The 26483-nt window shown below is 32.0% G+C and overlaps 2 protein-coding genes and 1 long non-coding RNA gene across 3 annotated transcripts; 2 read left to right on the top strand and 1 right to left on the bottom strand.

Moving 5' to 3' along the window:
* Positions 1–1746: 1746 nt before the first annotated feature.
* On the top strand, positions 1747–21063 carry Zip71B (Zinc/iron regulated transporter-related protein 71B). The gene is made up of 4 exons (XM_068765154.1): positions 1747–2109; positions 11621–11762; positions 17467–17661; positions 18956–21063. The coding sequence occupies exons 1-4, from the start codon at positions 1942–1944 to the stop codon at positions 19873–19875; spliced, it is 1425 nt and encodes a 474-aa protein (XP_068621255.1). The 5' UTR covers positions 1747–1941; the 3' UTR covers positions 19876–21063.
* A 1372-nt stretch (positions 21064–22435) lies between these two features.
* LOC137922201 (uncharacterized) lies at positions 22436–25714 on the top strand. Its single transcript, XR_011107509.1, has 3 exons — positions 22436–22585; positions 23720–23773; positions 25478–25714. It is a non-coding gene; the product is annotated as an uncharacterized lncRNA (long non-coding RNA).
* EMC4 (ER membrane protein complex subunit 4) lies at positions 25465–26357 on the bottom strand. The gene is made up of 2 exons (XM_068765119.1): positions 26249–26357; positions 25465–26172 (listed from the first exon to the last, which is right to left on the bottom strand). Exons 1-2 carry the CDS (start codon positions 26302–26304, stop codon positions 25710–25712), a joined length of 519 nt encoding a protein of 172 aa, XP_068621220.1. The 5' UTR covers positions 26305–26357; the 3' UTR covers positions 25465–25709.
* Between the last annotated feature and the right edge of the window lie 126 nt (positions 26358–26483).

The raw sequence follows: 26483 nt of genomic DNA, 5'->3' as shown, positions 1-26483 counted from the left end.
ATCGTCGATTACTATAACATTATAGGAAGTAACCTATCATCGGCTTGGAACGCAGACCTGATGAAAGAGCCTGAGACAAAGTTAACAATTGCTCTTTTAAATGAAATTTAACAATTTTTTTTTATAATATCAATCATAATATTAAGCATCAATCGACCAGCACACTTTTGATTCATTTAAAAAGAACATAAAAAAGATATTATTGTGTGAAAATATTTTCGTAAAGATGCAAAGAATAATTTAAACAAGTGTTGCTAGAGTTGTAACGTATCCAATTAGTTAAAGACAGTATTATAATAAAAATATCAATGTAATAAATTGTGAAGGAATTCAAATATATATTGTTTAACTTCGCATGAACTGCTAATGTAAATAATGTATTCGTGTTGAATTGAGTGTTAATACGGAAGTACTTTTTATTTTTAAATGAATACGTATTACTTCTAGGTATTTTAACCGTAACTGACGAGACTATTTAGATTTTTTTTAAATAAGATGACAATTATATAGTTATTTTCTTTAAATGGTTTATCTTCATTTTTTTAGTAAGAATACATAAATACTTTAATCATTGTTATACTCACGTCATCTGACACCCACTGCAAGATATAGGCTGCACCTAAATATCATTTTGATGTCTTGCGTTGCCCATGCGACTTTCTAGTGGACCCAATTGAAAATCCTTTTACTGTAATACTTTATTTTTTAGCAAAATAAAAAAGACTGTTTAGGTAGTAATTTATTGTAAATCGGGGGTCAGTAATTTCTGCTCACATTGTCGTTTCAGTCCATGGAAGTCCACAGCTAGGCACAGGATTTCCTCAAAGATTTATGGGGAATAAATATAGCATGATCGCCACACCTGGCAGGCGGACTGTCTATTGTAATGTGTTATTTATGTTATTATTGTTAGGTACTAATTCTGCAATTTGTAAGTTAAATTTTGCTATTGATACACTTTGTAAAAAGATCACTATCAACTATGGATATTTAATTATTATTTAGTAGCAAATGATTGGCAGATAAACCTTCTGTACTAATTTGCCTATACAATAACGTCACAAAGTGGTCTCGGGTAATGCCTGTGAGAATTATAAATGCATCACATACGTGTAGAGACTAACAAGTAGCTTCTGATGAAGCTCAAACGAAAAATATATTTTATAATAGCACGAAGCATTATATGTTGTGCTTTGCGTTTATACGGCTTCATTTATATATATTATTATATATATATTAATCTTAAATATTTGTGATACTATTTTCATAATTTAAATACATGACAATGACCTTTTACTTTGTCATAACATAAATTAATTGGAGGAAATTCCTTTTATCTTACAAAAGAATAATGAACAAGAAGTGACGGCGACATCTGTACCGTTGACTCATCGTCTTCATTATTGTATGGTAATTATCTCGAATCAATAACGTAATTATAAAATTATCTCATTATCTTATAATGATCGTGAAATAGAAAATATCTCAAAGGTCATTAGTTTAAAATAAAGTAATCATAAAGGCCGTGTCAATAAAAATAAGTATATTTTTTAACAAGGAAACCTTTAAAAGAACGTTACGCCTTCCGATTTGTCCTTGAAATAAAGTGGATACTTTCGCATAATAGATTTAATTTTCCAGTCGCCAGACACCACATTAAAACACCTTTTTATCAATAACGGTGTTCAAACCGGCCTCGAATACATTAGTCGGTGACGGGTGAAAGTCTCAGACGAACACCACACTTCGATTAGTGAAGACGTTGATGCGGGCGTTGATAATTAGCGATTTAATTGTGATATTAGTGTGAGCGAAGAAGAAAATAAACAAACACGGTACGCGTAAACAACGTAGCGTCATATCTCAGCAGGCGAGACTCGGCCGATAGTGTGGAGCGCGGCGCGAGACCGTCGCCTGCGCCGACTGCGATCAGTCGCAACTATGTTAACGTTGGGTGCCCTCGTGGTGCTGTCGGCCGCGACCCTTGCCGCTCCGGACTCGCAAGCCGTCGTGCCGATCCCCTACGTGAACAACACATTGCCCGCTGAACAATATTTCATTGAAAAAATTTTCGACAAATATGGATACAAAGGTGTCATCACATTTGAAGTAAGTTCGCACTTCTATTTATTAAAATTACATATTAAATTTATTTCGTCAGTTTACTATGCAAAATAATATAATCCAAACTAAAAAAAAATACTTTTATTTATAAAATCATGACAAAATATTTGAAGTGTTATTGATTCAAAGATTCGTTAAGTAACTTCAGCTTTCACATTTGTATTTTGCGCTTTGCCAGACGCAACTCTGTTCATGCTTAGCGGAAAATTTCTAAAACCATTTTCTATAATACCTTTCCCTGTTTTGTGAACGGAAGTTCATCGAACCTAACCGTCTCTTCACGAAGTATATTTTAATCGATCACTTATCGGAATCGAAAAATACATTCTTATCTTTATTTAGTTAAAGCTACCGATATAGTATTTGGGGCTAACTTGTAAAACTAATAAAACGGAATGTTAATTTGATTACATTTCAAAACATTGAGCGTGTGCTATTGTCCGTTTCATTCAATCTCCGATTTGTTTTTAAAAATGCATTCATGACAACGCGCTAGGACACCGTATAGAAAGCTGCATTATGGTAGGCGGGCCAAATATTTAAACAATACAAAACAATTCGACAACCTCCGGATATATTTACTAATTAGATCGTACTCGTAGCGTCCTGTCGAGTTCACTATGTTATTAATTTTTTAACTTAAACAATGCCCTTATAAAACTATGTACATTTTGCATTACTGTAACGCTATAAGTTAATTACATATCAGATATTAGATATAAAATCAGTGACGTCGATGTGAATTCATAACTTCGTTTTTTAGCATTAGTGCAGATGGATGATGCCGTCTGCGTGTAGATTGCGGAAAAGGAAGTCGCAAATTTGAATCCTAATAGCGGACACTGCATATTTGTAAGAACCCTCACGCTAACAAAGCGTACTAGATTTGATGATAAACATTTTTAAAGTTTACACATATGTATTAATTAGCCCTTACTGTCGGAGCTAAAAATTATGCAAGCAAAATATAACATTACAGTGTTATATACATATATAAAAAATAAATATTAATCCCCTTTTCATTTGGTCTTGCCTATTATATATATAACGTTTCATTCATGTTTTCTTTATAAGTTTCCTAATATTTTATAGTTTTTATGGAAACCAATTACAATTTCTTGCGCTTGCATTTGCAAATCAGGCAAATAAATCACAAGAGCAGTCGTTGAGTGTTTGTGGCATCAATCATGATGTTAAAAATGAGATTATTGGGCAAAAATTAACTAAAAATATACTGATTGTTGAAACTGCGCATTTGACAGTTCGCACATAACTTCTCGCGATTGACATTTCGCTTTGAACTTCGCGCGTTTGACAGTTCTCACGCTGCAAATTAATATAGTCGTTAAACGGCTACATCAGTCAGTAATTACCGATCACCAAATTAACTGATAAATTTCACGTTTATTCAATAAATCAAGTAATCGCTCTAAAATAGAATAATTAAACATTTCTATTGGAATGAGATAGCTGAATATAAAAATAGAGAGTATTATGTAATAATCTTTTATTCGAGTGAGGAAGTCTATTAACTTTGTCCATAGTAAGGCAAAGTGACGCAGTTTTCAATCAATTCGAAACAATTGATGATAACCTTTGTTTATTTTAATGATATAATCAGCATTGTCATATTTGAAAAATTTATTCTTCTCACACAGTTTTGAAACAATTAAAAAAGCATTTACTTTTAAAAAACCTCTTTGTATATTTATTTAGTGATGCCATTTCAGTTCAATCAAAACAGCGGTTCTGGAGAAAGTAATAACCTGCTTTATTAATTTTATTATTAGAAATAGGCGATAATGGCTCTTAAAATGGAATTCTGTTCATCGTTTATCACATGTTATTTGTTACTAAAATATGTTTTTCAGATATGACTATTTTTTGATGGACCTTTCCCAGGTAATAAATATATTTCTCTCTTAGAAAACAAATATTCCTTTTAATTCCGACTGTACGTTAGTGAGAATTTAGCCATATAAAGTGCAAATAAATTAAAAGAAATCATAAATATTATTCTTCAATAGATCCACTTTCTAGAATTTTCTTTTATTCAAATAAAAATAATAGAATTCGATTACTACTTTGTTGAGGTAAGATAAAAGTTAAGCTAAGGATACAAAAATTAACAAATTTTGACATTTAGACAAATATTGGCAGAGTGCATCTTCTTGTTTATAAGATATTTCAATTATAACCATTTATGTTGGGTTTCAATTCAAAAAAATATATTTTAGGCAAGAACCACATAGTGTTTGTACAAGTTACAGGTGTGAGCTAGCGATGTCTTTTTTTAAAACGTTCGGCCTGAAAATCGCTAAAATAGCACCTAGATAATGGGCATTGTTCTCTGCGATTTGTAGCGAGGTATTACTATTCCAAATATCTTGTATCGTCGATTAAGATGATGTTGGTAATTGTTTAAACGCATTGAATATTTGAAATGACATTATAAGCTGAATGTTCTCAATCCTTATAGTAAAAATTTCGCTATATAATATTTTAATGGACAATGTATCAGTTGCTATTATGTATATAAAACAAACGATACGCTGCAATATACTGACGGGCCTTTGGCTGATAGATTTAAGATTTTGATGACATTGAGATATTTTTGAAATTGGGATACATTTTTCCTAACATTATTACAAATTATGATTATCAATATTAACTAAATGAGAGGTCATTATTGTAGTAAAAACGAACCTGACCTTTTTTATTTTACTCGGAGGCAATGCTTACGTATGCCTGCTCTTGCGGTGACAAAGACCTGCTATGTATTACTTGCACCTACTAAAATTCCACCGAAAACTCTGTTATTTCATCATTGCTATATGGCAGGGCCCCGGAACTGTTTTCAAACATCCGCAGGCCCACCGTCTCAGGGGAGAAAAGATTCCCTCGTCTCGAGTAAAAGCGCTCCGAAACAAAGCGCGCCTTATACCTCTGCTTCCCATTCCATCACAGGCAACGGGTCCTTTACGGGGTTTAAGAGAGCAAGTATTTACAAATTTGATCTGTTCTTGGGCTCTTCCACCAATGATTACTTCGCCGTGGCGGATGATAACCCACCTACTCGCCTCTGAAGTTATCCGCCGCCTCGGACAACCTTCACCAGCTTTACCATGGGTGAGAAGGCTGTGGCTACAGTGAAGTCACTATAAGGCGTACACTAGTTCGGCGAGGCATTAGAAAAGACATTCAATATAAAGTCCGGCCGTGTGAACAAACAAGCAATTAAAAAAATCTTATTTAACGAGGCAAACCCATGTACCATAACAGTCGCGGTGTATATACATATGTGTCTGTATTTAGATTTGAAATGCTATTCTTGTAAAATGTCAAAATATAATTTTATGATGCAGATAAATTTCACAAAACAATGTAAACTCAAGTATTATGACATATTAATCTGCGATAATAAATATTTATCGCCTTAGAATATTCGAGAGCATTTGGATCATAGTTGGACATGAAGAAATTTTATTTTGTTCAGATATTAAAGGCATTAAAGCCACAAGCATAAAGAACGTTAAATATATCAAAACAAGTCAAAGTCAACAGAGCACTTAGCTGCTCTCATCACCATCATTAATTCAGCTGTAGGATGTCCACAGCTGGCCTTCTCCATAGATTAATGGATAGAGGACTGTAGAGAAAAATTTGGAAAAATATTAAGGAGTACCGAGTAAAAATAAACCATTTTCATTAACAACTATTAAAATGAATATTATTAAAGCGAAAAGCCGAACCAAGTTTTTCTGGCATGTTCGAAATTACCAAGAATGGATTTTATTAAACTATACCCATAAAAGGCTAACATTTAAAAAAATAAATATTCTTGTCTCTCTTTACAACCAAGACCTTTAAAAACATATATAGTTATATGTTAACTTTCAAAAGATAATACCGTTTTCATGATTTTGACGTGTAGAAAGTTGAAACCACAGTTAAAATTATACAAGGATGGATAATTAAATCTGCCTATGTATCGTTAAATGTTGTAAAAAACGTCGTACTCTAGCAAATTTGCACCACCCACACGACTAAATGTTCTTAAAAATACACATCTGACATATTTTAGTAGCTGCGTTGCCAGACGCAAATAGCAATAAAAAGAAAAAGCTCTGTTTTCATTAAATTAGTGGTGAGACTGAAAATATATTGGTATTAAGTGTCTAGAAATTTGATAGCGTTAATATATATCATTATATGTAATTATTTCCTCTAATATATTTGCTTAAATTTATTGCCATACATCTATATATAAGTGATTTACACCTATATACTGATTCATTACAATATATGTGTGCCTTAGAGATTTAATATTTCATGGAAATATTTTTGTCTCCAAGTAGAGGTTATCTCTCTTTTTTTTAATCTTTTCAAGTACAGATTGGCGAAGATCAAATTTTACCTAATTCCAATGCCAGAAAGGTTGAGCGAGCGTTCAATAAATTCGCAAAACGAGAATGCGACAGCTTTTAATTATATAACTCAGAAATATATCCATCAAAACCAGTATTTACAGGAAAATTTTAATAATACATTGAAGATTTAATTAGTTATTAATACGATTAGTTAATGAACAAGAGTGTCTTCCTGTGTACACAAAGGTGTAGTTTGTGTTCACACAAATAGGTACCCTTTGATACAAAAGTGATTTCCATAATGAACTTACCCTTCAGCTTTAAGAAAATATATATCGAAAATACGATCACCGATCGTCGTCATCACGGATCAATTTCCTTAAAAGAAAACTATTAGAGCTTACATCAAACTAATGCAGGGCAGTTTCTTCTATGTAAACAAAAAACAACAATACAACAAAGTAATGATTCTGTTTAGTAAACATTGTCACGATTACGTCTCTCAATTAAATGGCGATTGTTGACAAAAGAGAAATATGTGATGGGGCGTGAATGACTTATCAAGAAATGTTGTCATTGATGATGTTAACATAGAAAATATAAATAATTCAACAGAATTTTAATAAATACTTTTACAGCGACAACATAATTACGAAATTAAGAAATAGACCAATATGTTAATAGCGAAGTTTGAACAAGCAGAAGAGATAATTCCCACATGTTTACAAATTTTTGAGAAACGAATAAATCAAATACGACATGATATTATAAATTTATTATTTGTTTTTTTATCTTTACAAGTCATAATAATTGTCATTTAACTAATTGTACAAGAAATTCAAAATTTTTAAGCTTTATATAACTTATCTAAGAATGTTTGAATTTACCTAACAAGTACTTGTCACGGTTGATTAATAGAACAATTGGTTTATGTTAGGTTTTGGTTACTCTTGAGTATTAACAAAGGCGCAGCGGACTAATATACAAGTTCCGTATGCCAGACTCTCTCTCACTTCTTCTCCTATTGCAAACGCTTTCTGCAGTAGTTATAACGTTAGATAGGTAATATATTACGTTTTTTCGGGCGCTCTTGAGTCGGAATACTATACTTATACTGACAGCCCAACTCCCCTCTCGTGGGCATGGCCCAAGCGACATAAGAAATCGGCAGCCGCCCAATCTGGAATCGAAAATAATTTTGAGCGGGCTGTGCCGAGGTTTTTTAGCCTAAGTGCAATATATGCTTTCTGTCTATAAATGCCAGTAAAGTAATAGTAGCCGGCTGTTTAAAAGAACATGGGTGTTTAGTTACTATCCGATTGGATATAGTCTAAAATACCCGAAATTTTGGTTTATTTCAGTGATCACAAGTCTATTCATTTCAAGGTGATTCATTGTTGTGCGTGCACAAGGTTAATGCACGAAAACCTTTCATTTAAACAAGTTGATCATGGAGTAAATTCAATCAATTACAATTTTAGTAATTTATCAAAGTATTTTTTTTTGTAACAGTAAAAAAAATTGTTTATTGTTGTTTGCATCATATATAAAAAGAAAACTCAACTTTTTGAATTCACTTTCCATAATTAAGAATAATATTTTTTGAAGGGCGCATTATGATGAAAGGCGATTAAGTAAAATTGTTATCCAATTTATCAGCAAAAGTTGTTATTAAATTTTATATTTAAATACATTAAAAGATAAGCAACAATGGTGCGTACAATAATATATTTATGAAACGTATATGAAAGTGAATGTCAAAGAATATATATAAATATATGTATATGTATATATATATGTATATATATGTATATATATATAAATTTTGCAAAAGAAATATAATTCCAATATAAATATATATCCGAACTTTTTTCAAATGTATTAACAACGGTATTTTGTCGTCATTACCTTAATATGCCAAAAAAAAAACACAAAAAGAACAAAGATATAGCTCTACCTTAGGGATTACGGCACAAAGATGGTTGAACCGTTTAACCGATTTTAAATTTCTCTCTCTAAATAATTATCTTTCGTCGTCAAATTGACTCGTAAATAAAGATATTATAAAGATAACTAAATGTAACTCATAATTAATGTATAATTAATTGAGTTTGCAAAAAATATTTTGCCATAATATGCTATATGTAATGTAATATATTAATGTATCATTAATATATTTTTCTAGATTTGAGAACCACCTCTGTGCAAATAGTAATCAGTGTTCTAATTTTAAAATCTGAATAGATACTTAACTAAAGAGACTATCAATGTTAAATCACAATTGTTGCTGCGCAGGAGCTCCCATGGACGTAAATTTAAAAAAAAAATACATAAATGTCATTGCATTGTAATGGGCAGTGCTTGTTATTTGCCATCAGATAAACTTTTTATCTCATCTCATAATTTACGACGTAAAAACAGAAAAAAAGTTATACATAAAACGAATGCATTTATTCATATCAATATGATCTTTGGATCGTTCATAGTGATCAATACCTGCGAAGAATACCTCAGAAAACCCTATGATAGAAAATAAAATCAAACTGCGCACTTCCATTATGGCTTACTTCTACGTAAAATACGTGGCTATGAGTGTATCAAATACTCCTCTAATCTGAGAAAAGCACATGATAAGAGTTTGTTAAAAAAATCGTCTGATCGGTCAGTTTTTTTTCCATATCACTTCGACAAATTTCGTTTTAATTTTTTACACGATAACTCATAAGTAAAACACGGAGTTTATTGTAAAAAATAAGTATGAAAAGCATGCCTTTATATACAGTATTAACTTTATGTAAATTGCGATTTTGGTTGTATTTATTTATTACTATACTTTTACACGTAAGCATAAAATTTTATTCAATTATGTATACTATGAATTGTAAGATTTTCCCAAAACTCTTTTTTACGAGCGTACAGCAACAGAAATAATTAATTATTAATATTACTAAGTTTTCATTTAAGTTTGAGATCTATAGGGCTTCTCATATATTAATTAATATATCGGTACAAATATCAGCACATAAATGCTATAAGCAAAATTAGTTAATAAAATTAAATAAAGATATGGTGTTCGACTTAAATTTTTCGTGTTACATCCCAATCATAGTTTTGGGCAGCCTATCTTGTATCAACTTGTAATCAGTTGATGCTACTGAATGTATCTCTACGTATCATTTTACAGAGGAAAATGTTATTAAATCATGCATCGTTGGCTTCTGAACTCTTTACGTACTGGATCGAAAATGATCAAAACATATAAAATCTTTTTCTTGAGAATGTTTAGTATGATGTACATTTTTCATACGTTTCTTTTGTTCACTTTGTTATGTTAATATTCAAAGTTTAATTACGCAATCAATAATTATTTATATATCGTCGTTTTAGCCCATAGTCGCAGGTGGCAGGTGCATTGACGATCGCAATGTGGTAGGCAGAGAATGCTGCTGCCCAACCTCTGGAAACTTGTTTGTGAGCGGTGGCAATCCTATGTAATTAATGCACAAAATATGAATTTAAAAAAAATAGTATCCCAGGAATCGAATCTGCGACTTGCGACCAACTGCTGGACTACTATTGCTGATTTTTATGTATATACTATGGAAAATGTAGCGAGACTGACAACAACAGGTGCACATGGTTTAATAATGGTTTAATGTGCACTCGACCGTATATGTAAACCTTTCATTTTGTCACAAGGTTTATGGTACTCGTACGATTTGTTAAGTCTTTACAGTATTTAAATTATTTACCTACTTAAAATTGAATATAATGCGTGACTTTTTACAAATTTTGTATTTTTCGGCCCTAAAACAAATTATCAATGGTAAAAACTAAAACCTTGCCTTTGACATTTGCGAAGGTAGTCCCCTTAAAAAAGAACGCATGAAAATATTCAAGAAAACCTTTTAAATTGTAATTTGAAGCGAAGACTGATTAAAATGTAAAACATTTGTAATTTGGGATGCATATCGATGGTATAATCTTTGCAATATGAATTTCGAATTTATCGGCTCTACAAAATGTTATCTCTTCAGGAAGCCTAAGCAAAGATAATAATGTTGTAACATTTTTATGCAACGTTTGAATTAGTAAACAGTTATTAATTAATCGTAATTTTATCAGCATTTATTATAACAAAGTGTATTCTTTTTCCCACCAGAAGTATTATAAAGTAGTCCAGTTTAGTGGGGAGGCTTATGTCGAATACCGGACGTCCTATGGCTTAAATGAACCTGCATAAATTGCACTCAAAGCAATTTTCCAAATATCAATATATCCAAATTATATAAATTAGTAGATATTAGAAATATATAAATTAGATTTTTTCTAAATTAAATGTTCTTAAATGGAATATTTAATCTGTACTAATGTCGCGTGACAGGTAAATCTCGTGATTCTATCATTTAATATGGCTAAACATGTTAGTAGATTTATAATGATAAGATATTGTTTTAAAATATACTTGTCGTGTGGAAGAAATATTAACATACTACTTGACTTATAGTGAGATCAAGCATCATGTCTAATGTTTTATTAAATAAATTATGAAATTTAAAAATTTAGACAGGACCATGACATTTAATGTTTGTATAATCTGTTATAATTAATTTAGATCAATCAAAAGGGACATACAACTTGTGATCTTACTTTCAAAATTTTTAAATACATAATCCTACGCATTTCCAACTATTCAGATTAATATCCTATTTAGATTTATATTAATCAGTTATTGAGGGCAGTTCATTACACAGTGATATTTGATTTTCGCTGTAAATTCTATTTCAATGAAATTTGAGTTATATCTAACCCTCAGATTTATTTAATTCAATCTTATTAGCTTAGATACAATTTTTTCCTTAACTTTGAATCGATCTTTCTAAAATTCTAGGAATCTTTCAAAGCTTTAACCCAGACATTTAGGAGATATTCTTTTCACCGCATAAAGTTTCGAAATTGATTTACAATACTTTCAACTAAGCTATCAAGGCATTTCAATAGCATTTTGTTAAAATAAGTATTAACTCTTGATCAATCCATTTTTTCAATTCTCAAGTCCTTTATGTTTTGCAATTCTATATTTGCTTGTGTTGTCCCTATTTATTGATACATTATTTTGCTTTCAGGGCTTTGAGCACTTGCTGGACAGTCTCGGACTGGGCGGGCGAGTGTTCACGTCTCCACACGACCTGGCAATTCACCGCGTTAATGGAACATTCCGACAATTGCATGATACCCAACACAGACACAAGAGATCACCTACAGTTGGTAAGACCCATTTAAATTGACTTATGAACTTAAAACTTATTACCTTTTACATTGTAAACACCGTCTAAACCCTTTCGAAAAAAAAGTAAAGGTACACGCCTTCAGCATGCTCTCGTCATGATCACTTCTTATCGCATTTCGTTTTGATAAAACAAAGATAAACAAAAAATAAACGAATCATTGTAATTTCGTAGTCATTTCAATATATTATATCCTGAAGATTTAGGGAACCAAATCTTGTTATTGTTAGTAAATTGTAAAGCATTCAAAAATTTTATAAAAAATAAAGGTTTTATATTTCTACACTGTGGCGAAAACTTAAATGTCACTAAGGCGAATGCTTCATTCAGTAACAGGGCACAAAAGCTGCAGACAAAAGCTCTGTACTGTCCTATATTGTACTGTAAAGCAAATATGTACTGCAGTTTAGCATTCAGTTTCAGTGCGTTGGGTGCGTAAGAAAGCCAAACATTATATCGATTGGTTGCTATTTTGTTTTGCTTTTAGAAAGTTTTGATATAACAATCAATTCGTGAAGTTAAAGCAGAGAGAAGAAGCGAAAGAAAGTCTGATAGCATTTCAACCTAGATAGAGAGAAAAATGCATAATACGTGAAAATATCGCAAATAATTAAGAGGCCACACTCACCGGGAAAAACGAATTTCTCTAGTTAAAAAATTGTTTAATTTGTTTCCGTGTTTAAACCGGGGGATCGTGAACGGCATAAATTCCCAGAAAATAAGTTTTTTTTTGTTTAACTAGATTGGTATATAAGCAGCAGCATTTACAATTTTTCTTGAAGTCTATAAAAAATTGGACTAAAATATACAGCCCAATATTATTCATTGTGCGTGTGGGGCACCTGTGGCCTTGCTTAAGAATCTATACTGTATGATCTATAATCTGTGAATTGTACACAGTAGAGATGGATCCTGTTTATGTTATTATCAGGCAAATTAAACGTCATTAATGTCAGATGGAGTCTAACTACGTATATCAAAAATATAAGCTTCTTTTGTGCGTAATAAGGGAATTTGATTTAAGATAATTAAAGTTCTATACTGTTTCTGCTAATTTTACAATCCTGTTATATTTAATAATATTAGTGTGATTGAACTAAGAAAATCATACGTATTAAAGCAGATGGTATGTCCTACCGACATAATACTTGCATTTAGGAAGCTCCTTACTTAATCCGTAAGCCGGCACTTTGAAGGATCCGATTTAGTTCCACGTCAGATGATGACAGTAAATAGTGATGAAGCGAATATAAAAAAGAATCCATTGAAGAAAAAAAATACTTACACTGTGATACTTAAGAACAAAAAAACTGCTCTGGCACCTATGTAAGCAACTTTCTATAAATCGTATAATAAGCGATTAAAGACTTGAGATCATGGCCCCATATAAAAGTAGCTTTTAAGAGAACCAATATATGGTTCAGTGAAGTGTGATAATCAAAAGCCAGTCATTGTTCAACAGGGTATCATCAAAAATTGAAACGTCATTGTCGTCCTTGTTAACGATCTTTACACTGAGTATGTACTGACCTCTATGGTATTTAGTTATGCTGAAACGAACAATACATAGGAAATAATGGCTTAGAGAAACACGCTTACATCAAATTCACACTGATTATACATTTTAGGCATACCAGGCAGTCATAATGCTTCTAAACTTTTTGTAGCATCTGTACTATTTTGAAAAATAAAATGTGTAAACAATTTCCTATTAAACATATTGCTACTTCCGCTATGCAGAAGTAGTCGTGCAACGAAGTGCACCGCCCGCCAGCCCGCTGATAAATGCGGGATAAAAAGGAGTCCCTGAGGATGCCCCGTGGAGGGGTGAAACACGTGTTGAATGAAATAATGGTGGTAGTTGTGTTTCGCATTGATTGCTGCACGCGCATTTATCAGCGGGCTGGCGGGCGGTGCACTTCATTGCACGACTACTGCTTTCTTACTTAGGATGGACTTCCGCAAGGTAACGCCTGAATCTATTAGATACATTTCTTATTGTCCATAATTACTAAAAGAAGAGAAGATTGTTAAAACTTGAGGCAATTATATGGGATGAAAAAGAATTTTAAATATTTTGAAATAAAGAAGTTGTTCACCGCTGCACTAAATTAACATAAACTTAATGTAATTAATCTTAGACGCTTTACATTTATTTTGGTCACTCGACTGTAATAGAGCATTAAATTGTCAAAACAGTATCAAGTCTGTCGAAGAGTTCAAACTTATATGTGTATTACAAGTTGGGTATATTGCAAGTTTACACTAAAACATTTTTTAGAAAAGACAGGCACTCTGTGTATTTTTAATAAATATTTCCCGAAAAATGTCTGTTTAGAACAACCTAATTTTTTATTAATGACATAAGATGTCTTCAATGTACTGGCCTGATATAAATATTAACGGCGAGTACTTCGGTTTACCAATGATATAGTCTTACCTGACCATGGAAGAATCGGGTACAATACTTGATACTCTCAGCAGAGCCTCCAGACAAATAGGCCTCAAAACAAATATATACAAGACGAAGTTGATGTGTAATGTCCATGTCATACCTACTCCAGTAGTCGTCAGAGGTGCTACACTTAAAGTTGAAGACAACTATAGATACTTGGCACAAACGTTCCAGCTTAGTAAGTCCAACCTCGAGAAACAGATTACTCGCCTAATACAAAATACCGCAATGTCTGGAGACGAAGGTCTTTAACCAATGTGTGTTACTATTGATGACATATAAATCCAAGACGTGGTCGCTTGCGAAAGGCCTCATAAGAAAGCACATGGTCACTCAAAGAGCAATGGAAAGAGGTATGCTCGCTACGAGATCGAATCAGAAATGAGGAGATCTGCAGAAGAACCAAAGTCAACGACGTAGCTCGAAGAATTGCTCGTCTAAAATGGCACATTGGGTCCGAAAGATTCTCGATTATGACCATGAGCCGGTAGACGCAGCGTGAGTAGGCGCCTCATTAGATGGACCGACGACATAGTTAAGTTCGCAGGAATTCTCTGCATGCGGGCAACACAAGACCGGCCATCGAGGCGACCTTTGGAGGAGACTTATGCCTTGCAGTGATCGTCTATCAGCTGAAAGTTAGAAGGAAAAAATTGCGCAGTTTACCAATTAGACAGTAATCAAGTTTGCGATAACTGGAGAAAAATCATATAGACAACACCGTTCATCACATTTAAAACCGAATTGGGGGAATCACATTTGATGATAGGCTGTAGTCTCTTCTGGCTGTTAGCTGAATAGCCACGAAATACCCAAAATAAAAATATAGTAAAATAATAAAAATAGTGATAGATTCTTGTGACGGTATTATAGCGTACAGGTAAAATTATGCCTCTCTGATAGACGTACTAAGGTGCAATACTCAAGATGTGTAGCCACAGACAAAGCTTTAATACTAAAGAATCCTTTTTAAGGCTCTTCCTCCAAAAGTAACAATAACATGTATTGGCTCAAGTAGTTACTCGCATAATTTTGAATTCCTGTGGACACTTAATGCGAAAACCTCCCAATAACATAGCAAAGGTTATCCTAAACAGAAAAAGTGATAGAAAAAGACTGCGAGGATATAAACTTAGCGATATATGTAAATAGACCAAGTTGTTTTTGATCAAGATATGTACCTTTATGCTACTCATAGACAAGAGCTAGTCATTGGTCAGAAGTAACGATCGGAGAAGAATTTCCGTGTTTTAATTATTTAAATCGTATACGCCTCTCTTAATAAAACAAAATCATTCACTGACACACAGATGTAACATCTTTATTGTATTAAAAATTATATTTGCTGCTCCTTATTCAGAATATTGTATACAGATGGAAGTACAAAATGACGATTGAAATACCAATTTTATTACCAAAACTCGAGTAATTATTTTGACAGCTGGTTTGCCCGTCAAGTAAAAACGTGTCATGTTATACTTACTATTTACAATGAACATTAACAACTCCTACTGACGAAATGTTTCGCAAATTACCTTCGTACACACTTTTTGTTATCATAAGCCGTAACAAAAATTCAATGCAGTGTTTTTGTCAAGAAATATTTTGTCAAATTATCGCTCTTCTATATTGTGGACAAAGATGTAAAATTAAAATTTAAAAAATTTTACTTTTATCTTTTTATAAATAGTATATGTGAAAAATGATACTAACGGACACGTAAACATCACCGTACCAAGCAAACCTTTTTTTATTTTATTTGGGGGAAATACTTTTGCGTACCCGCCCTTGCAGGAGTAACGACGCCTTACGTCAAACATGGACCGACTAGAACTTTCACGATGTTCCTTCATCATCTTTATATGGCGAGCTACGATGAAATGTTTTTAACAACTTAACAGACGCACCGGACCCTTCCGAAGTGGTCAAAACCGACAAACCCATAGGTCAAGATAACCAAGAGGGCGAGTACTCAAAAGTACAGGTCCTTCTCAGATTAAACCCACAGCCCTATCGCCGCCGCATATGATCCCTCTGAGTCGTGGAGAGGAGGGGAGCGGGGCATCATAATACCGACACCGTCTCGTCTTGCGACTTTGTCTTCTTTGCAGTAGCAAAGATAGAAGTCCGTACCTCTTGTAGGCAACCCACCTGCTTGGCTCGGTAGTGGACTTATTGAGCTAATTCAGGGCAACCTACTCAGGCCAGCTTTACACTTAGGGCCGATCATATACATTCCTTTAGCTTTACCTTAGGTGCTTCAATCCTCTCGTCCACGCGTTCATTATATTAGGAGTAAAAATAGGAACGAACCTTTATTTCTTTTTATTTTTAACTAACAGCGTAATAACATCATCAGAGACGAGGAAATTCTCTTGTGCTTTCGGAGATTAATTGTGTACACCAACTTAAAATTGTCTACTGTTTATTTTTTAACAGTCGAGAGTTTATAAAATGTCTGTTTTATTATAATAATTTTCAACAATTACGTAGTTTTACAACTCGGTCACACTGACATAAATATCAACAATTGATAGTGTTATACAATGAACAAAAACCCAGACGGAGCTTACGCCGTTTTAAACCCATTATCCTATTACGATCTTGTGGGTGAGACCGTCGCTCCATTACCCATACGTCGACCCTTGGTGGCCGCCAATATATGCGCATCAACTGAACAATTTTATTCGTACATACAAATCAAGTGCCCGTTGTTGAAACGTATTTTAGGAGAAAGTTAATGATTTGATTTTTACTATAGATAAACTGTAGTTTAGAAACTGTTGTGTAGAAGTGTGAACAAATAAAAGACAATGCCATTTAAACTACAAAATCAACATATTACACGATAGTAATAGTCTCATTGAAATCACTTATGTATTAGCATTTAACTTAGTAATGTTCACAATGGCATAATGAAGTGACAGTGGGCAGGTCACAGCGTGCAGAACTGAAGGCCGTTCTAGAGGCTGACATGGTGAACTGGCATTATTAAGATTGTAGAATTGTCGGTCCTATTTAAAAACTGCGGAAGAAGCTAACGTCACGTAATGTACGTCCTATAGCTGAAATGAAGATGTTGATGATAAACTTTACAATTTACCCTAAGCTAAAATGTGTCTGTAGTCAAATCTATTTTATCTCACGATTGTAAACGTACACCTGGTTAAAATTCACCATGTGTTGAGAAAGATGTTCAAAATATTTAACACGAATTATTTTTTTCCAGCGGACCCGATTTTAAAAAAATCATGTCTATCGCCAAAGGAAATCCTCGAGGTCTATGGTATGGAGAACGAGCCAGGAGTTATCACCATCAAACCAAAGACATTCTTAGAAATGTGCCCCGCCTTAGTGTACCAGTTAGACCAACGCTCATGCTACAAATCCGAAGTTCCCCCACCTAAACAAGAAAGATATTTGAGTAAGTAAATAATATCACAAATAATGGTTATTTAAATCATAAAATATTGGAAAGCCATGCGCATCGATTATTTAGTAACAAATGAACTCCAAAAAAATGCAGACCAATCATTGATTAAAATTAGAAATTTTATTGCCTGTTTATGTAATTCATGCAATATTTCAAACTGACTTCTCAAACACGTCGCAGTTCAATAAAAAAATAAAGAAAACACATTTCATACTATTATATTATTGGATTATTGTCTTCAAAATACTACTTATTAAGATAATTTTAAAGTAAGTTTTCCATTTCGTACACTTAATGACTTTATGGTTGACAATATTTTTACATTTATATATTTTTACATTACCTTTTCTCCTAACATGCTGTTTTGGTTATGTATCACGTCAAGCTTTTGACAGCTCGGGACAATAGCTCTTTGGTATAAATATAAAATATAAATAACCTATAGGTAGTCGCTCTCAAGTTTCGCGCCTATTAACTGATGTGGGGATTACGTTTATATATTTACACAGCCTCATTTTAGGTTAAAAGTTCGTTAAGTTTCTACATTTAATTCATTTTATATCATTTGTTAACGCTCAATTACTTACTGTTGCCAGCTCTCTTTTACAGCGGTACCAGTTACTTTACTAAACAGAGGGACACTAACATTACTGCATTTCCTTTTAAAGAGCACCGTATCTAGTGTAAATACATGTCTAATGAGATATACCGTCTTGTCGGAGACAATGAGGTGGTGTCGTGTCATGGAGACAAAGGCAGGATTTTTTCTATAAAGCTTGTATAATAAATTGTCGAGAGATCTGTTAAAAAAGAGATAATATGGATATATTAATAATTTAAATTATTATTATTTTATACATCACCAGTTACACACGGTGAACGTTGTCCTAACAATAATTTTTCGTATAAAATTGTGTACACCACGTTTTTAAACGAACTCTGTTTATAGGCTTTGTACTTGTCTTAATTTTGCATGTTTATATTGTGCGCATACCTAATTATTGAAATAATAACGCATACATATATTTCAACTACACGCCAATTTTCGCGGTAATCGGTTGAACATTGTAAAACTAATAATATGTTATAGCGCCATCTAGCGACAAGTGACAGCAATAAGGAAAACAATGTTTTCTGTAAAATACATGCACATTTAAATTTTCATGTTGATCCGTAAAACAAGTTTTAAATTAATCATTTTTTCATGTGCACAAACATCTTTTTGTGTCTATAATCACACTAATACCTCTTTCTGATATTAATGAAAGTGTTTTTTTTGTTCCAGCGTGGTTGTACGCGAGCTTAAGCATTCTGGTAATTAGCGCAACAGGACTATTCGGAGTTGCGATAGTACCTTTATTAAAATCGGTAATATTCAGTCATGTACTACACTTTCTCGTAGCAGTTGCAGTGGGCACGCTGTGTGGCGATGCATTGCTTCATTTACTGCCACACGCCCTAAAATCTCACGGATCCCCTTCTGAACCTCAAGAAGAAACAGAAGTCGTACTCAAATGCAGCGTAACCTTCCTAACAATCTTACTATTTTATACAGTTGAAGCTGTCATGCAGACAATTAATGGTGGACACTCGCATTCTCATGATCACTCACATGGAAAGGTGGAAGAAGTAAAAGTTGAACCAACCAAACAGACAGAACCAATCGAGCTTGGCGCAATGATGCCCGGATCACCTCCTCCACGAATAGAACGGCCCATGACCTCAACTGCACTTATGGTTATTGTTGGAGATGGTTTACACAATTTAACTGATGGCCTTGCTATAGGTGCTGCTTTTAGCGGAGACCCAGTAACTGGTTTCGCCACAGCTCTTGCTGTGTTTTGTCATGAATTACCCCATGAGCTTGGTGATTTTGCTGTTTTACTTCGTTCCGGTATGAGCATCAAACGTGCCTTGTATTATAATCTGCTCTCTTCCGTGTTAAGCTTTATGGGTATGGCTGGAGGCATATGGCTCGCGGAGGACCATGAATCAGCATCACAATGGATATATGCCGCCACTGCTGGAACATTTTTCTACATAGCTCTCGCCGACCTAGTTCCCGAAATTAATGAAAATAATCATGGGAAAAGTATTAATTTGTTACTTGCGGTGCTTGGCATACTTACTGGTGGCGTAATTATGCTTATGATAGCTTTACATGAGGACTCCATACAGTATTTATTCAGAAACGCTGAACAATGAACAAATTTTAAGTAAAGTACATTTCCCATTGTGATATTTCTGTTTAGGTACCTACTCATGGTTGTTTATTCATGTTCAAATGTAGTTAAGTTGTCAATACAATGTAAAATAAGTTCTGGTATTATCGCAAAGCGTCGATAAATGTACCAAGACAGATTGCGGTAGCATAAAGACGTACCCAATATTTTACCTAATACTTTGGTATATTTTATAAAATTTTCATCTTTATCGACTAAATGATGATATTATAAAACAAAATACAATACTTATAGCTTCAATCTGAACTACAAACAAACATTTTGATTTTATTATATTATACATATGAAACATTCCATTAAATAATTAATATCGCTCTAACAAAATTACCAATATATCTCTATATTCCGTGTTATTTATCTAATTTTAGGATTGTCAAAATAAATATAAGATAGTGGTAATAACCAATAATTTTTATATTCATAATTCCTGTAGACATATTTCTAAAGTCATTTTAAAAATTCATATGTGCATAATAAACTTTTACTAGTAACTGTCGTATGTTCCATGTCAATATATTAAGTAATTTGTTAAATATCTTTGACGAAGTTGTGGAATTGATAAACTTCATAAAATGTGTAATTACATTCAATTTTGTTACGATTATATTAATTAAGTATGCTTTGGTTACGATAAAAATTTCGGGACGAATTCTATGTTATTAAGTTGACTGTCTTGACAAATACTTCTCGAACTTTTTTCTTAAAAGTGAACAACAGATGCTGCGAAATAACGAACAAATATTGCAGAATATGTTGTAGTAATATTATAAGATTAAATCATTATAAATTACAAATCTCAAACTAAAAATTCTAATTATTTCGTAGTAAGCAATAGACACGATAAATTAAAAAAATCCAGTATTTGAAACCTAGTCTATTTTTATCTAGATTCATACTCGACAGTTTTTAGCCTTATTTTTTTATCTGTAATTCATAACTTGGAATATGCCGCGCCTTTTCTGAAACAGTAAATATTATTAATAGCCTATAAATGTTTGGTTATCAGTATAAGTAGTATACGTTAATCAGTATAAGTAGACAAGTGTAAATAATTTAATTTTAATTAACTAAATATAAGTAAAACAAAACGAATTAAAATGTCCGTTATTGAGAAATACTGATTTAGGCAAGTATTAAAAATATTTGTTAAAATATTTATTAAACTAGAAAAATGCAAGGATGGAGTTTTTGTCTTATTTCCTAAACTATTTCGGCGTTTGACTAATTGGCGTAAAACAGACAATTTGGATGAATCGTCGAATGATCAGTTCTTTTCAATCTTAGTGAAAAATAAAACTTGTTGAAATGCACCGGACAGCTTTTATGAAGGTAAACATCCAAATACCATCTTAATATTACAAGCATGGCTGCTTTATAGGATTCCAAAAAGTAATTTGTGATTGTCTATATTTGTGAAATAAGTATGTAAGAATTAGCAACTGCAGAAAATGAATTAGCACGTTTTTTTACAAATACAGATGTTAATCTTTGCTAAGTACGCGGTACTGACACTCTCAAATTTGTCGCAATTTTCCGGTTCCGGTATTGTTTTTAGTTAAGACAAGCATTATTTATGATTTTTTTTTAAATTAACTTGACTAAATAGTGCTTTATCAACTAATGATATAACTAATTCTCAGGTTCTTTCGTATAGTTGTCAGCATCCTCCTTATTAACGTTGGAACTATGTTGAATAATAAAAACAAATTTTAGACAGATCATCGCAATCATAATATCAGCAGATAACGCCAACTGCAAGGCATAAGCATCCCCCAAACATTGCCACGGCGACTGGTCTTGTGCTGCCCGCATCCAGCGACTTTTCGCGACAATGACTAAGATGTCAATGCATTTGAGAAGTTTTCGACCCCAAAGGTCGTCAGTCCCACGAACTATATATTCCGCTCAGACTTCAGATGAGCGATTTTTTAAGATACGTCAGACATTTTGGTTCTTCTGCTAAATATAGATAGCTTAATAAATAAGAAAGAATTTAGACGTAATATAAACGTCACACCGAGAAGTAATATACAAAAATTGTTTAAGCTGGTTTCAGATTTCCTTACATTTTTATGGTAATAATGTAAACCAATTTTAAAAATGTATAATTGTACAAGGTGCTTTTGTAAATACTGTCATCTTCACTGATAAACTCATATTACCTACACTTAACTAGCAATTAATTATTTTAACAAAATACAAACGAAAACATAATGCCTGCAGAAAAAATATAAAATCTTTTATTTTTCTGTCATCGTTTTTCCAAGCTTTGGAATAAATAATGCTAATTAAATTTCTGTTATTTAAACTACATATAAAAAAAGATTACGTTTTATGTGTTTTTGTGTGGCTTAATTTTTTTAACCAAATTAAAGCTAAACAACATTCTGCTTTAATAAGTTTTAATAGCAACCATGACTGCTAATAAATCATATCTTGAACTTTATTAAGGGGATTATTAATTTATTTATCTGGTATGAAACCCGTAAACATTATTCTATTATCTATTAATTGTCGATTCTTCTCCTAATGTCAATGACAAATGTCAATATGTAAAGATAAATTTTCAATTATCAATCTCTGTAATTTTCATCACTAATTCTCATCTAAATACCGTCACTCTACTGATATTAATCACTCTAGTGAAAAACAGAAAAATGTTGAAAGGAGTGGTAAGTCCAGATAAACAATTAATAAAACATTCTTTTTTTGCAACTTCATTTCTACAAACAATACCAAAGTTGTTGGCATTTATTCAATATTTGTTTATTTTTGTATACACAATAAAAGACCAATTACCTAACAATTCGAGTAAAAAGTAAAACTAAAACTGGAACACTGAAAACGTATCTGCAATTTTAATAACATTCCATTGACATAACTTTCCTATAAAGACTCATTTTTCACTAACAATACAATGTTATAAACATTCAAAAATAGAAAAGTCACAGTGACATTTGAAATATCATGTGATCAGTACTACAATATAATAATTTATTTTAATTAAAAATAACATGTCTACAAAATATTTTATTTTTGAGTAAAATGGTCCTTATTAGCAGAGGCGCATTTGCATGGTTCTTTACTAAAAATGGTGTACGTCAATTGACTAATTCTCACGATTTTTGTTTGGATTGTAACATAACTTTAGTAACATTGATAAACAGAATAATAATAAATTTTTGGATGTATGTATAAGCTTCCACCTTTTTAAATGGTTGAAAGTATTTTATTTATTTTACTCACATATTATACATAGACAAAACACATGTTTAACTTTTAGAAATTTTAGTTATAGTAGTGTGACTATGTGGGGATTTATATCTTGATGTTTGATCACATAGAATTGTCGCAATCTTTTTTCTACATTAGATGTTAAAATGGCTTTTACAATTTTAGCTTTCCTTTTTAAATAATCTCCAATGTCATATCTCAACTTCAAATAAAAGCTGCACAAGTACCTTTTTAACTTATTGATTGGCTAATTCAATCATTTAAGTTTATGTGTAATTTTGTACAATTGTATCAGTTTGAATTATTATTTGTATATTAATCAATCTTCAACCTTTGTCAAATTCTTTTCATTCTCTTGTTCAAGCTTAGTTAATTGCAATTAACTCAAGAAATAAAAGAAATCTTTGTACATTTGTAGTCAACACATCAACTTGTAGAAACTTTCTTTTGAATAATTAAAAAATATGTAATCTGTATTAAATTACAAAAGTATTCTGTAATTTTACACAGTATTTTTGTAATATATTTTTAACCCCTCGCGATTATAGTCATATTGTCACTTATTATTTCAGGTCATTTTTGGAACTGGGGTCTATGCAGGTGTTTACATAGCACAAAATTATCAGGTAAATATAGCCAAACACTATATTTGCCTAAACACAACAAAATAAAAAAATAACAGCTACAAAAGTTATATATTATTATATTAAGTGCATAATAATTGCAATGACCAATTTGATTCTTTATTAATACAAACAATGATTAAGATTTTAAATTATAAAGTTGTTATGAATATACCATGAATACTCCCTTTTATTTATCTTTTCAGTCAAGCCAAATATATACCTAGATCTTCATAAACAGAAGTAGCATTATTTTTTATAATTTTATCAATGCACTATTTTCTTTGCAATTTTAGTTGCTTAAAAATAAGATATCAGGTCGGGTAAGCATAAGAAAACAATCAACAAAAAAGAAATGGAAAATGAGAAAAAAAATGGTAAAACAGTAAAAGATAGAAAGTGAAATTGTAAACAAAACATTATTTGTAGATAATATCTACAAATTTTATTAATAAAAATGGTTTAAGCACTAAATAGTGATAAAAAAGATATGAAACCCAATACCTGTAATATTTAAGTGAGGTGAAGGATGAAAGAAGATGAAAAAGAGGAAAATAAAAGGTTGATGAGTATGTAAGATCATGTGAAATATGTTTGATGAAGAAATGAATGATCTTAAGAAAACTGAAAGAGGAGTAAAGAAATTAAAAGAAGGGTGTGAAATAATTAATAAAAAAATTGTAAGCTAAATGAGACAGGGGAATATGAGAGGCCCCCAATAACAGGGACTGTAAAAAATGAGCAAGGAGATATAGCCAGGCATTATGCTTAATGATTTTATTTCATAGACAAATCCTTAGATTGAATTGAGAATTAGGAGAATCAAGAGCTAACTAATGTTAACGCTACATCCCAGCTAGTTGGCAAAATGAATTGGCAGTGGACCGACCGCAATGCATAGAACAACTTACTGTGGGGGCCTTTTAAATTCTGGAATGCAGATCATAGACTGGCATGCACAGCAATAGAGCAATTCATTTCTCTTTACTCACTGAGACATATAAATTATTTCTTTTATATTCATTCATATTTGCTTAGTTTCTTGCTAACAATGAGGCCATGCCTTTTTATTTCTTGTGGCCTTTTAAGTGTCAAAATTATTTATTAGCTTTTATTTTAGTTCCTGGTTCAATGTACTGTAATTATTTTTGATGGTGTGGCCTCTTTTGTTAAACTTTTACTTAAATAATAATGTTATTCTGTAAATTTTTAAAGTTGTTATTATAGATTTTCTTCAAATATATTTTCTGAATGCAGGGTGCAGTATCATTAATTTGTAAGAAAACTATTAGGGAATGTGACAAAGCTTTTGGGAAAAAAAATGGTTTGTTTTTCTTTTTGTTTCTTATTTTATTGCAATGGTAGAATTAGTGTTGATTATAACATTTAACCAGGAACTATTAGTTTACAGTTTTTACATACTATTATTATAAAAGGCTACCTATTCTTAATTTACCATATATGTTATCATACAGGATACTTATGTTTTTTTACATTACTACCACATTTGATAGTGTACAATTACTCCTAAAATTAATTTTTAAGCATATGTACAACTAAATAGTACTCACAATCATAAAACTTACAAAATGTAAGTTTAGTTACCAATCATTTATAGAAAATTTAAAAATTTATGAACTTAAAATTAAATTTGAGGTAAATTCTTATGATTGAAATGTATTTTCTATCATTGTTTTTCTTTCACAGATTGATAAAGTTGAGGACCCCAAGGTTTTACTGGACAGAGCTCAAAACTTTTTCAAGACCAAACTAGGGTCATCGAATGATGGAAAAAAGGGAAGTGATTAAGTAAAAGTAATAAAAATGAAATAGATATTCAAGGAAATTTAAATTTTATTATTGTAAATACCACTTAACACTACCAAACAGGCTTAGTTTAACATGAAATAAATAAACAGTATATTAAGATATCCGGTTTTTATAACATAGAAATACCACCCCCTATATGTTCAACTCTTGTAAGAGGTTCCTCAAAAGCTAACCAGTCACTGGAATGTGTGGGAAGCAAACCCATACTCTGACATTTGTAAAGAGCAAGCAATATATTGACAATATTCCCAATAAAGTAAACAAACTTTTGGCCTGCTGCTTGTGTACCTTCTACCATTTTAAAAGTGCTTTGTGTCGCAAATAAAGCTTTTATTGGACGAACAATCAACATTCCTACCATCATTATAGGGAAAATTGAAATAGAATTTCCTGCCATGTACATAATAAATAGATTCATTGGGACTTGCTTTAGTGGACCTAATGCTACATCCCATAACTTCTTGATTAAAAGTAAATTAGAATCGGCGTCTTTTGAAGATTCTGTATAGTTAGCACTTGCAGACTGGCTATAACCAGGAGGTGAAGGCAAATCATTAGCTGAAGTACGAGTTCTGAAAGATTTACAAAATCGATATTAATGCGTATAATGAACCCGGTAAGTACTTACATAAGTAATCACTAACTTACTTCTGGGTAAAGTCTAACGCCCATTTATGCTTTTTGTTTGATTTAACTTGAGACATATTTAAAGGAATTAATTCGATAAAATATACTTGACCGTAGTATGACAGTGAATTCGGAATGACGTATACCATAAACAATTTTCTTTTTTTTGTAACACCACAGACAAAGGTCTTCGCGCTTGGTCATATTTAAAAACAAAGTTCTTTTTAATATGATGTATAATAATTATCACTAATAT

Source organism: Battus philenor, unplaced genomic scaffold (assembly GCF_028537555.1).
Source record: "Battus philenor isolate CCGP_79_NKW_IND1 unplaced genomic scaffold, ilBatPhil1.0.hap1 SCAF_2, whole genome shotgun sequence".
NCBI lineage: Eukaryota > Metazoa > Arthropoda > Insecta > Lepidoptera > Papilionidae > Battus > Battus philenor.
The sequence above is the reverse complement of the archived record's forward strand: the minus strand, read 5'-3'. Positions and strand labels throughout refer to the sequence as shown.

Excerpts from the sequence above, each read along its gene's own strand:
- Zip71B (XM_068765154.1), top strand. The coding sequence starts at position 1,942 with ATGTTAACGTTGGGTGCCCTCGTGGTGCTGTCGGCCGCGACCCTTGCC. Across the intron at positions 11,763-17,466 it reads CAAGAGATCACCTACAGTTG|CGGACCCGATTTTAAAAAAA; the intron begins GTAAGACCCATT and ends ATTTTTTTCCAG. Across the intron at positions 17,662-18,955 it reads TAAACAAGAAAGATATTTGA|CGTGGTTGTACGCGAGCTTA; the intron begins GTAAGTAAATAA and ends TTTTTGTTCCAG.
- EMC4 (XM_068765119.1), bottom strand. The coding sequence starts at position 26,304 with ATGTCTCAAGTTAAATCAAACAAAAAGCATAAATGGGCGTTAGACTTT. Across the intron at positions 26,173-26,248 it reads GCGTTAGACTTTACCCAGAA|AACTCGTACTTCAGCTAATG; the intron begins GTAAGTTAGTGA and ends TAAATCTTTCAG.